General features: G+C 46.9%; 1 protein-coding gene across 2 annotated transcripts in view; it reads left to right on the top strand.

Moving 5' to 3' along the window:
* ATP10D (ATPase phospholipid transporting 10D (putative)) overlaps window positions 1–12,101 on the top strand; it is a 755,240-nt gene that overhangs the window by 509,262 nt on the left and 233,877 nt on the right. For both annotated transcript variants that reach the window (XM_085642148.1, XM_085642147.1), the window contains exon 15: window positions 1,580–1,764. In XM_085642148.1, coding sequence (XP_085498274.1) covers window positions 1,580–1,764 — 185 coding nt within the window. The remainder of the gene's footprint in view (window positions 1–1,579; window positions 1,765–12,101) is intronic.

Here is a 12,101-nt window from a genome sequence, read left to right as displayed (position 1 = left end):
CCCTGAGTACAGGCAGACTAACTCTTGAATGGAAAGCTGCTCAAGTTGTTCGTATTCGTAAAAACCCCAAGATCTCCACTTCTGAGCTTTCTAATTGCCGCCCCATATCTTTGCTCCCCCTTCGGAGCAAGCTCATTGAAAGACATATAAACAGACATCTGTCTGATTTCATCGAAAGCTCTCACTGCCTTGATGTCTCCCAATCAGGTTTTCGGGCCAAGCACAGTACTGAATCTGCTCTAATTGAGGTAACTGATAACATCACAATGGCTCTGGACAATGGTCAGGCGGCACTTCTGGTGCTGCTTGTCCTGTCGGCAGCATTTGACATCATCTCACATCAGATCCTACTGGAGAGACTTTGAGACATTGGGGTACAGGGGCTTTCACTTAAGTGGATGACAGACTTCCTTACTGATAGAATCCAGACGGTCACTCTGGGGACTTTTAGATCAAAAACCACCAAAGTTACCAAGGGGGTCCTGCAGGGCTCTTGTTTGAGCCCCACTCTTTTTAACATCAATGTTACCCCCTTGGCTAAACTTATGAGGAACCTAGGGTTCAATCCCATTTCATACACGGACGACACCCAGCTCCTCCTCACCTTTGATAAGAACAGACCAGATATACAACTCATCTTCTCTGAAGGCATGAAGACTATTGCTGCCTGGATGAGGACTAACTTCCTCTAACTAAATGCCGAGAAATCGGAGATCATGTTGTTTGGAAGAGCAGCTATAAGCTGGTCTCCCAGTTGATAGCCTGAGGAGCTGGGTAATGCCCCGTCCCCTAAGGAAGTGGGCAAAAACTTAGGCATCAGGATCGATCAGAACCTCACTCTTGATGCTCATGCCAATACCACTGCTGGCACCTGCTTCTATACTCTGTCTACTTAGAAGGATCTTCCCCCTGTTACCTTCCACTACCAAAAAAACATTGATGCAAGCTCTGGTACTAAGTCAACTGGACTATTGTAACACACTGTTGGCATCGGCCAACGAAGCCTCCTTAAACAAGCTGCAAGTTGTGCTGCCCGTCTTGTAGCAAACGCCCCACCTAGAACGGCTTCTATTGCCCTCCTCAAAAAACTCCACTGGCTCCCTGTGAGAAAACGGATACCATTTAAGATAGGCTGCACTGTCTTCAAGGCCCTTAATGAACAGGGGCCTTCCTACCTTTCTGCTAAACTTATCAATTATACCCCCTCATGACCTCTTAGATCAGGCTCTAAGCTCCTCCTCTGCACCCCTAGAATCAAAAAGGCGCGCAGCGGTGGCAGAGCATTTTCACACCTTGCTCCTGCTTTCTGGAATGAGCTTCCCCTCCAGCTTCGCAACTGCCAGAGCCTCTAACAGTTCTGGAAGCTTCTAAAAACTTACCTCTTCTGATCCCCTTGTTCTGGCTGTTTCCCCCTGTCCTAAGCACAGAGATAACCCCCTCGGGGTGATTCAGTGCTATATACAATAATAATAATTATATTGAAGAACTGACACATTATTATAAAGAAAACTCAAATAGGACAACATTTTAGCTACATAACACCAATTTTGTCCCTGTTGTGTTTTCTCTTGTGTTGTAGGAGCCACTGGAATAGAAGATCGTCTTCAGGAAGGTGTGCCCCACACAATAGAAGCACTGCAGAAAGCAGGTATAAAAATATGGATGCTGACTGGTGACAAACAAGAGACTGCAGTTAATATAGCATATGCTTGCAGGTTATTGGAACAAGATGGCAGGCTATTTTTGCTCAACACACAATGCAAAGTAAGTACAAAGAGAAAGGTTTGCTCAAATGCTGTTGGAAAGTTGTACTGCTTTACTCTTTGTTTAGAAAAGGGAATAGGCCAGAAAGAGGCATTGAGAGTTTGATGATTGGTTGAGCGAGTGAGATACACATGTGTTTAAGAAATGAAGTGGTACCCTATGATGCTTTAATTGGTAGCATTGTTAGAAATGTTTCCCCAGAAACCATTTTATCCGGTCATTTTCTTTAATGAAATGTATGTTTGTGTTTATGCACTGCCTGACAGTAACAAAAATCCCTCTTATCCATTAGAAAGGTGGTTGTTTGATATTAATTCCAGAAAAGACCTCTGGATGGCTGCGTATGGATCTTACTGACGCAAGAGCAGGTTCTTAATGGCGTCTCAAAAATAATGACCAGTTGCACGTTAATTTAATAAATCACAATTTCAACTGGCCAAATCCTGGATTGCTTAGGAGCTCAACCATTTAAATGGTCATCATTTAAATGTTTCACACAAAAAAACGTTTGTCTGACAGTAAAACTGTCCATCTTAAAGCAACACATACTACAAATGATAGTAAGACAAATATTGGGCATTAAGCATAACACATGGGATACCCCCTGCTCCACATATCTGGAAGAGGCTATTAGTTATAGATTCCTTATCTTAGAATTACCCCCAGGCGTCAGACTGGATCTGGAGAATTGTTTCTTCAGCAGTACCCCTGCGCGTTGGTAGGCGGCGTCGGTCGACTCTGCGTTCATCGTTGGCGTCGTGATCGCTGGGATGACTTTGCCGTATCTACTTAGATGCCGCCCCTGCGCATTGACGTCCGTTCTTTCTTTTTCCACACCAGCCAGTGCAGATCTGGAGAGAGCAGTACCCCGAGTCATTTTCTGACTGTTTTTCGACTTTTTGTCGACCTCTTTTTCGAGTCGTTTGACTCCTGGTGCACGTAGGGATGTCACATCGGCAGACTGGCTTCAAGCCTTGTCACTCTTGTCAAAACCGGATATCAGACACGGAGCCGCTCCTCGTGTGCCTTTGGTGCCTGGAGCGCGACAATCATCCGAAGTCGTGCTCCGACTGTTGGGCCATGAACCCGAAGTCTTTGTGGGAGCAGCCCCGAAAGCTGATGGAGGCCCAGCAGTCCGCTCAGCGCCGCTCAAGGACCGGTCAAGAGTGAGGTCGCGGGACCGGTCGCGGAGTCCCCACCATCACTCCTAATCAAAGTTTTCGTCTTAGGGTAAATTGAGGCACAAGAAGAAGGCGGAGAAGCACCATTGCTCTTTGCCTTCTCTCCGTCTTTCGGCCGATGGGGCTCGGTAGGTCATCGTCTTTTGGCTCTGCCCGTGGAGCCTACTGGGACGGCTCCGAGCTTCCCTCCCTTCCCGTAAGCCGCAGCGTCCCCTGCCCAGCTTTGTGCTTTTTACGAAGCCCTCATCTCCAATGTTTGGCAGCCCGACTCTGCCCGCGCACCTTCAGGCCCCGTGGACTCGGCTGGGTGCTCTAGGCCTTCAATGCCGGCGGCTCCGGCCTCGGCGCCGCAGGGCTCCGAGGGATCCAGGCCTGGATCCGGAACGGTGCCAGTGGACCTCACAACACCTACTCTGGCACCGATTTCTTTGACGACTTCTCCGCCCCTCTGACGCCAGTCGTGTCCCCGACCGGTGTCGACCCCGGCCTCCCCCTTGTCTTGAACACTGAGTCGGTGCGGCCTCGAACGACACCGACTGGTTCATTTGTACCAGTGTTCTCCGCTGGCGTTCCCTATTGCCCTGAGTGGCAGCCGGAGGAAGGTGAGGAGGACTGGGGGGGGGTCTGTTAACACTTGGCAGACCAGCTGGAGGAGCCAGACTGGAGAGAGGAGTTGGGGGGAGTGGGGGGGGGGAAGCAGTGGTCTGGATACCTCCCCAGACTTTGGCATGCTTTCTCCCCATACCGCGGCCACAGAGGAGGGAGCCTCCTATGCTGTTGTGTTGCGTAGGGCGGCTGATACCTTGGGCCTTGAGCTTCCTACAGTGGCAGTCAGGACGAATCTTCTGAATGAGGTGCTTCAGCCGGCAGCGCCTTCTTTAAAGGAACTCAATGCCTGAGCACACACATGCAAGTAAACATTAGTGGTGTACATTATAGATGCTCATAACAATATTAGTTTTCTTGTGTTTTTAGTCACTTCTTCGATGGTTCAGCCAACATGCGTTTCGTCGGTCAGGTGATTACACCCACGACTTCATCAGGGCTGTCTTGAAGCAAAATATCCCTTGTAACCTCTGCGCCGGTTGTACTTCCGTCCCGGCCAGTAGGTAGTACCAGTTATTTCTAATCTGGTTAGTTCTTGCAGGAAGTCATGTGCAAAGTAGTGTTCCAAGTCGTCTGATCTGACACGCACACAAATCCGAGTTGCGTTGTCAGGAAGTTAAGTTGTAGGCAATGAATACGGCCCAAATATGGTCTGAGAAGGATGTCTATGTGCGTCCTCTTGCCAGCTCGTGTGTGGCCTCTTCGGAGCCCCTGCTGCCGTTTAATGAGGCCCTTACAGACATCCTTCTAGGCACTTGGCCAAGGCCTAGCACAGGCGCTTCTGTGGATAGGATGGTAGCCCGACGCCACTGCCTGGCCCCGGGCGACCCCATTTTCCTCTCCCAACACCCGGCCCCCGAGATCTTGGCGGTCCAAGCTACAACATCCAAAGGCGCGTTCCCTTCTGCTCCCCCAGATAGGGAATCCAAGAAGCTGGACTATCTTAGGAAGATATTTTCTTCCGCCAGCTTAGGACTGCGGTCGGTGAACACCACATGTGTCTTGGCCCATTACACCCACTCTGTGTGGGATAAGGTTGCGCTGGTACTGCCAGAGTGCCCAGAGGAGGCCCGGGTCACGCTCTCCCGTGCAGTTGCTGAGGGGGGAGATGCAGCAAAGTTTGCCATCCGCTGTGGTCTGGACACCGCCGACTTGCTGGGTAGAACGTTTTCTACGTCAGTAGCCCTAAGACGCTGCGCCCGGCTGAGATCCATTGGCTTTTCTGGGGATGTCCAATCGACTCTTTTGTACATGCCCTTTGATGACCGTCGTCTGTTTGGAGACAAGGCGGACCATGCGCTCGGGCGCTTCAAGGATTCTAGAGCTAAGGCCAGATCCTTGGGCCTCACTGCCACCTCTCGTCCTGTGCAGTCTGCCTTTCACCCCTTTCGTGGTTACGGAAGGGGCGCCCCACCACGTTCCACCCAGGGCCACAGGCTGGCGCAAGATACCCAGCATCTGAGGGGACGTGGGACCCATCGCTGTGGGTTTGGGGGCCAGAGGGCGGGCCAGTCCACCAGTGCCTCCTCTGCAGCAGCCTCTTAGTAATCCAAGTCCGACATTTCAGACCCACCAGTTGCCAGTGGGCAGATGGATCTGCCATCACCTCCCCTACTGGCACAACATCACTTTGGACAGGTGGGTTTTGTAGATAGTCCAAAGGGGCTATTCCCTCCCCTTCGAGACTACCCCCTCCCTCAATGCCACCAACACTCCATTGCATGTCGGAGGATTACTTGGCCCTTCTCTGTCAATAAGCTGCGGGTCTCTTGGCCAAGGGAGCTACCGAGCGAGTCCCTGTCCCCAAAGTGAGTCGTGGTTGTTACTCCCACTACTTCCTGGTGCCCACGAAGGACCTGCGTCCTATCTTGGATCTCAGGGACATCAACGCCTTCCTCCGGAAGGAGAAGTTATAAATGTTGACATTAGGTCAGGTCCTGTCTGCCCTCGGCCCTGGATGGTGGTGTTGGACTTGCAGGATTCTTATTTTCACATCCCTGCCCTGCCAGCCCACAGGTGTTACCTATGGTTCACGGTAGGCCATGAGTATTTTCAGTTTACCGTGCTCCCCTTCGGCCTTACCAGCGCCCCTGGGGTGTTCACAGATCAGGGGTTCGAGTCTTCCCCTATCTCGACGACTGGCAGTTGAAGGTGGGCTTGCCCCAGGCTGTCTCCCACCTCCAGACTACGGCAGACCTCCTGCATTCGCTGGGGTTCCCAGTCAATGTGCTGAAGTCACAACTGATTCCCTCTCAGAAGCTCCTTTTCATCAGAGCAGTTCTGAATACATCGCAGTTTCGGGCTTATCCTCCCGAGCAGCAAGTCAGGGATATATGTGGGGTATGATACTGATGTTTCAGCCCCTATCCTGGATTTTGGTGAGAATGACTCTGAGACTGCTGGGCCTCATGGCCTCCTGCTGGTGGATTATGCTAGGTGGCATATGCAGGCTCTGCAGTCGGACCTCAAGTTCCAGTGGGCACAGAATCCGGGGAATCTTTCCTATGTTGTCCAGATCTCCGAGGGCACTGCACACCAATTGCAGTGGTGGCTAACGAACCAGGATTGGGTCAACAGCAGATCCCTCACCTTTCCCCAACCCGACTTCACGGTGTTGACAGATCCGTCACTTCTGGAATGGGGCGGCCACATGGGAGAGGCGGAGATCAGAGGCCTCTGGTCTCCGGCGGAGTCCGGGCTCCACATCAACCTTCTGGAGCTCCGGGCTCCACATCAACCTTCTGGAGCTCCGGGCTATCCGATTTGCAATGAAAGCATTCCTTCCTTCTGTCAAGGGAAGAGTAGTGCAGGAGTTCACGGACAACACCACCGCCATGTGGTACTGCAACAAACAGGGCGGGGTGGGGTCATAGACCCTATGTCAAGAGGCTCTCCACTTCTGGACATGGCTGGAACATCAGGGCATGTCCCTGGTTGTTCAACACCTGACCGGTTACCTGAATGCCAGGGCAGACTAACTCAGCCGCCGGTGCATGATGGATCACGAATGGTGTCTTCACTTGGAGCTGGTGCAAGGTCTCTTTCAGCAGTGGGGAGAACCTTGGCTTGATTTTTTTGCCACCGAAGAGAACATGCTATGTCAGAAGTTCTGCGCATTGGAATTTCCAAGGCAGCACTCGCTCGGCAACGCATTTCGTCGCGAGCGGAATTGCGGTCTTCTATACGCCTTTACGCCTCTACCCATTCCACCCAGAGTGCTGAAGATGATAAAGCGCTACCGGGCCCAAGTCATCCTTGTGGCTCCGGTCTGGGCACGAAGAGTCTGGTATCCCGAGCTATTGAACATGGCCATTGATCCTCCAATCAGACTGCCTCTTCGGGAGGATCTTCTGTCGCAGCAGCAGGAGACGGTCCTGCACCTGAACCTGTCCAGCCTCCACCTCCTTGCGTAGAGATTGAGCCACGACAGTTGACAGCATTTGACCTTCCTTCTAAAGTCTGTAATGTCATCTTGGCAGCCAGGCGTCCCTCCACTAAAACGGTATACGCCTACATTTGTGGCATGGTGCACAGCAAAGGCTGTGGATCCCCTTTCTGCCCCTCTTTCAGAGGTTCTCCCCTTCATTCTTTCTTTGGCCCAGCAGGGCTCTGATCTGGGCACCCTTAAAGGCTATCTTTCGGCCACTTTGGCCTTCTGTCGCCTTCCTTCCTTCCTTCTCATTTAAAGTCCCCTATTGTAAATGGATTTCTTATGGGCATTACTCACCTCTTTCCTCCTATTCCTTTCGTAATGCACCAGTGGGACTTGAATCTGGCCACTACATAATTGTCCTCTCAGACTCTTGACCTTAAAGACTGCTTTTCTGGTTGCCATCACCTCTGCTCGCAGGGTGAGTGAGCTTCAGGCTCTTTCTTGTCAACCTCCTTTCTTTGCTGTTCATGCAGAAAAGGTTGTCCTTCGAACTTGACCTTCTTTTCTTCCCAAAGTGGTAACCTCTTTCCACATAGGACAGACCATCACTTTGGCCACTTTCTTTCCGCCCCTGCATCATTCTAAAGAGGAGGAGCGGCTCCACCGTCTGGATCCAAAACGTGCGCTATCATTTCATCTGGATTGCACAAAACCATTCCGATTGGATGATCAGCTCTTTGTTGGCTATGTAGGTGCCAAGAAAGGTCGGGCCGTGCAAAAACTAACCATCACTCGATGGCTCGTTCATTGCATTAAAATCTTTTATTCCTTGGCAAAAAAGGACCCTCTAGTAGGGTTGCTCGCCCATTCCACCACGGCGATGGCAGCCGCTACTGCTTTGGGACGTGGAGTCCCCCTCAATGACATCTGCCAGGCAGCCATGTGGGCATCATTGCACACGTTCACTAAACATTACTGGCTGGATAGCCAAGTCCGGAGAGACGACTTCTTAAGCTGTTGAATTCTCCAGGACTTTCTGGTGTGAACTTGGTTCGCAGACCCACCTCCAGGGTTGTTATTGCTGGGGTATCTTGTCTAAGGTAAGGAATCTATAACTAATAGTCTTTCAGATGAACAAGTTACTTACCTTCGGTAACCATATATCTGTAAGACACATATATTTATTATATATTCCTTACCGCCCCACCCATCTTCCCCGTTCTGCGAACTGACTTCTAAAGCAAGGGACTCCCTTTCAGGGCCCTAGCTTTGTGCATCAGTGGTCAGTGTCTTGCATGGCTCTGTGCTTCTGGTGTGGACTGTTGTGTAAAGAACTGACGTCAGCGTGCAGGGGCGGTGTCTAAGTAGATACCGGGACGTCATTCCGGCGATCACGACGCAAACAACGAAGCGGAGTCGACCTACGCTTCGGTGTACTGCTGAAGAAAAAAATCCAGTCTGACGCCAGGGGGTAATTCTAAGGTAAGGAATACAAAATTAATATTTGCCTCTTACTGATGTATCATTACCGAAGGTAAGTAACTTGTTCTAAAAGTATAATGCCGGTCAGTGAGCAGCTCTGTAACTATATAGAGGAATGAAACAGAAGGCTGAGTTCCTTTATAAAGTTGTAGAACTCTGATATGATTTGCAATATCCCTTTAATGTACAGCAGGGGTTATTGTATTCCTTATAATACGTAGTCATACATCACCTTTCCCACAAATTACTTAAAGCAAACCATAGTATCTTTTTCTTTAATGTTCATTGCAGCCAAGAAGAATAAAAGTAGAACCTGTACTGTGGAATGTTGCACATATTAAACAAACAGTCATTTTGCATAAAGCTATCTGAATCTGTTTAACATAAATTAGAATAAAGAAAATGCTGTGGCTCAGAGTGTGTAGAAACACATAGGGATTCTATATTTCTTGTAGTGACTTAAATCATGGAAAAAAATAAACATGGCGACATAAATATAGTCTTTCTACGAATAACATTTTCTTTTTAGAAAAAAATATTAGAATGAGGAAAAAACATTTGCCGTTTTCCTTGTTTCAGATGAGCTGCGGGACCTGCCTTCCTTCTAGCTTCAGGCAGTGGCAGCAGGCATTGTGATGTCAGAACTCAACCTAAATAACTTATTTACAGTTGAGTTATATATCATTTCTTTATTATAGGCCACCAGAAATGTCTCATGTCGCCTTTAATATAGGTTTTTTAACAGGGAGCCCAGGCTCTTAGTATTATATTTTGACAAAAACTGCTGTAATGGTTACTGTGTGAAGACAAACACTGACCTCTATAATACAGTGCATGGAGTAGAAATACTTCCATTATTTAGTAAAGTGCTATGGATTATTGGCTCTTAAAATACTGTGCCTTAGAACAGTGCTCCTCATTTGTTGGCCAATATCCGGTTAAAATATTGATGGACTAGGACGTTTTTCTTCAGGATATTGTATAGTAGGATAGATTCATCAGAACTATTTCCTAAAAAGATGAATGTACAACAACATTTGCAACATGAATCTAAATAAACAATCCTTGCTGCCCATCAGTATTTATAACAATACTGATTGGGGGAATATTTTGTGAAAACTGTTTGATTCAAGAGTGTGCAATGATTGTGTGATGTTCAATTTATCAAATTTACTAAAATATGGTGTTTTAAAAAAAAAAAAATAATAATAATGAACCCCATGCAGAGCTCTCATGATATTGGTGTCAGGCTCCGAGACTTTTTTAGAAGAAAAGAAAAAAGAATTCCTTTGTAAATGATACACAATTTGCTAGTAACTCTCCTAAATTCCTATAATTCAGCAGTACTGAATCTTTCATACATTTACTTGCTTAAATCAACCCCCTCATTGAGGTGGTAATCTCATGGTGTCATATTAGGTAAGCAGTTGAAAGCTAAGCTGAGCTTCCATAGCTTAAAGGGACCACTTTGTTAGCCTATCTACATCATTACAAGGGAACTAAATTATAGCCAGTGAGGACACACTAAAAACTAACACCACTTTAATCAGGGACCACCATACCTCAGACTTCTTGCTACACATTGTGTAAAGGGAGTCGCCTTGAGCTCAGCTCAGTTTTCTTCTCAGATACATAGTTTGCATAAAGGACTATGTTATGCCCATTTTGTGTGAACACTACCATCACTAACATAGTCCTTATTGAACATTACTGCATTGTAGGTACTATAAAAAATAACTATACCCTGTAATAATCTCATGAATTTTGTTTTAAAGATTATTCGCATCTAGCTAAAACGTAAGTTTTCGGTTCACTACTCACTACCAAATACACCTTAGCGTGTGTATTTGCTTTACAGGTCCTGAAGCAAGCCTAGCTAATAAGTTCTGTGGGCTCAAACATGTAGGCCAACACAGTGATGTTTTGAGATCAATCTAATCTTGCATAACATCCATTCTTAATCCTTTTAATCTTGCCCTATGACCCCACTAATAAATAATTAAGTTACCCTAACATAGAGGGGGATCTTAAAAACAATTTTAACTCTAATCACCTGTTCACTCACGACACTGCACAAAAATCCCGCTCCGCTGTAATTAAGGCGTTGAAGCACACTTGGGGGGGCACTCTGCGTCCCAGGTGGGAACCCAATGATGAAGCATGCCATCAACTAGGTTGGTGGGTGAGGTTTCTTTTAATAAAATAATTATTTACCTGCAACCCTGTATTTTTCTCTAAAGCAGTAATTGTAAGTATGGAACTGTTCCTTCTTTTGTTTGATTATCGTTATATATAGGGGACTAGGACACGCTCCATTCAAAACCCTTCCTCTCTTTGTGTTTTTCTTATAAAAGATGAAGGCCAAGGACATGCCTTCTACAGTAAGAACAGGAAAGTACAAAAATATATACAAAGCAGCCCATAAGAGAGGCCATTCAGAGGATCATTTCCCTAAATATTCCTCTCTTGGAATACATTCTGGCGAAATGAAGGGGAAGAGACACAAGATAAGGTATCATCTTTTAGCCCTCAAAGCTTTACATCTGACATCATAGAACTTCCTAAGACAAAAGGAGACTTCCTCAAGTCTCCTTCAATCTTAATCTGAACCTTGCATTCCATTTTTGAAGGTACAGGTTCAAGACAAGTCTGATCATAATTGTAGTCTGTTGTGAATAGTGTATTCATATTCAGTACAGTGGATCTAGGAAGAAAGATATTTAGTGCCTGTGATTTCTTTAGATTAACTTTAAAACCAGACACCTGGTGTTAATCGTCCTTTACTGCAGAGTCCAAGTCCAACATGGTCATTAGAACATTGTTTGCATTCACTGTATATTTGCCTCTCCCCACATACATCCCCATGATCTCTGCTCTTCTCTGAACATGCTCTTCAAATTGTTCCATGATTAAAGCGAACAGCAGTGGAAGGAGACGCCACCCTTTGCTGAATCGTTGGCAGATCACAAAGGATGATGAAGAGCCTCCTTTGAAACCAATCCTGGTGGTGTACTGTCATTTTGATGGTTTTCCAACCTCCAAAAAGTCTGCTAGACAAAATCAGGCTCCTGCAACTACATTTTGGAGAAATATCAAATGACAAAATCCTTTCCTCTGAAAATAGTGTCTTTTAGTGGAAAGGTATCTGTCAACAAGAGAACGTAAGGTGGGAGTGGATGGTGTAGGGGAAAGTAATAAAAGTACAATTTTGAAAAAGGGGAAAGCTGGGGGGGGGGTAGAAGATGTAAAAGTATTAAAGAAAGGGAAAAGGATGTGAAAGAATAGAAGTGTACAAGGGCAAAAGGTAACAGTGTGTATAGGATGGGGAAAACATAAATGAGATGGGAGAATAACAAAAGTATTAAAAGGATTAATAGTGAAGGGTGCGAAGCATATGGGTATTAAAAGGAAGGGGCAGTAAAGAGGATAAGTAGTAGGGGGTGTAGGATGGAGGAACATAACCGGGGTAGGGGAAAGTAGTGAACTTATAGTAGGTATTGAAGAAGGGGAAGTAAAAGTAAGAACCGTAGTGGGAGAAGGTATAGAATGGCGATAAGTTGAAAGTGTCGGTAGAACTAATAAAGGTAAAACTAAAAACTAGGATTAAAGTGGAAGGGTAGAGGACGAATGAGTATTAAAGGCAGGGAAGGCAAAAGAATATAAGGGTGTAAAAAGGGAAAGGTATTGGAGGCTGG

The sequence above is a fragment of the Triturus cristatus genome, chromosome 2_2 (genome assembly GCF_964204655.1).
Source record: "Triturus cristatus chromosome 2_2, aTriCri1.1, whole genome shotgun sequence".
NCBI lineage: Eukaryota > Metazoa > Chordata > Amphibia > Caudata > Salamandridae > Triturus > Triturus cristatus.
This window is presented reverse-complemented; position numbering and strand designations above follow the sequence as displayed.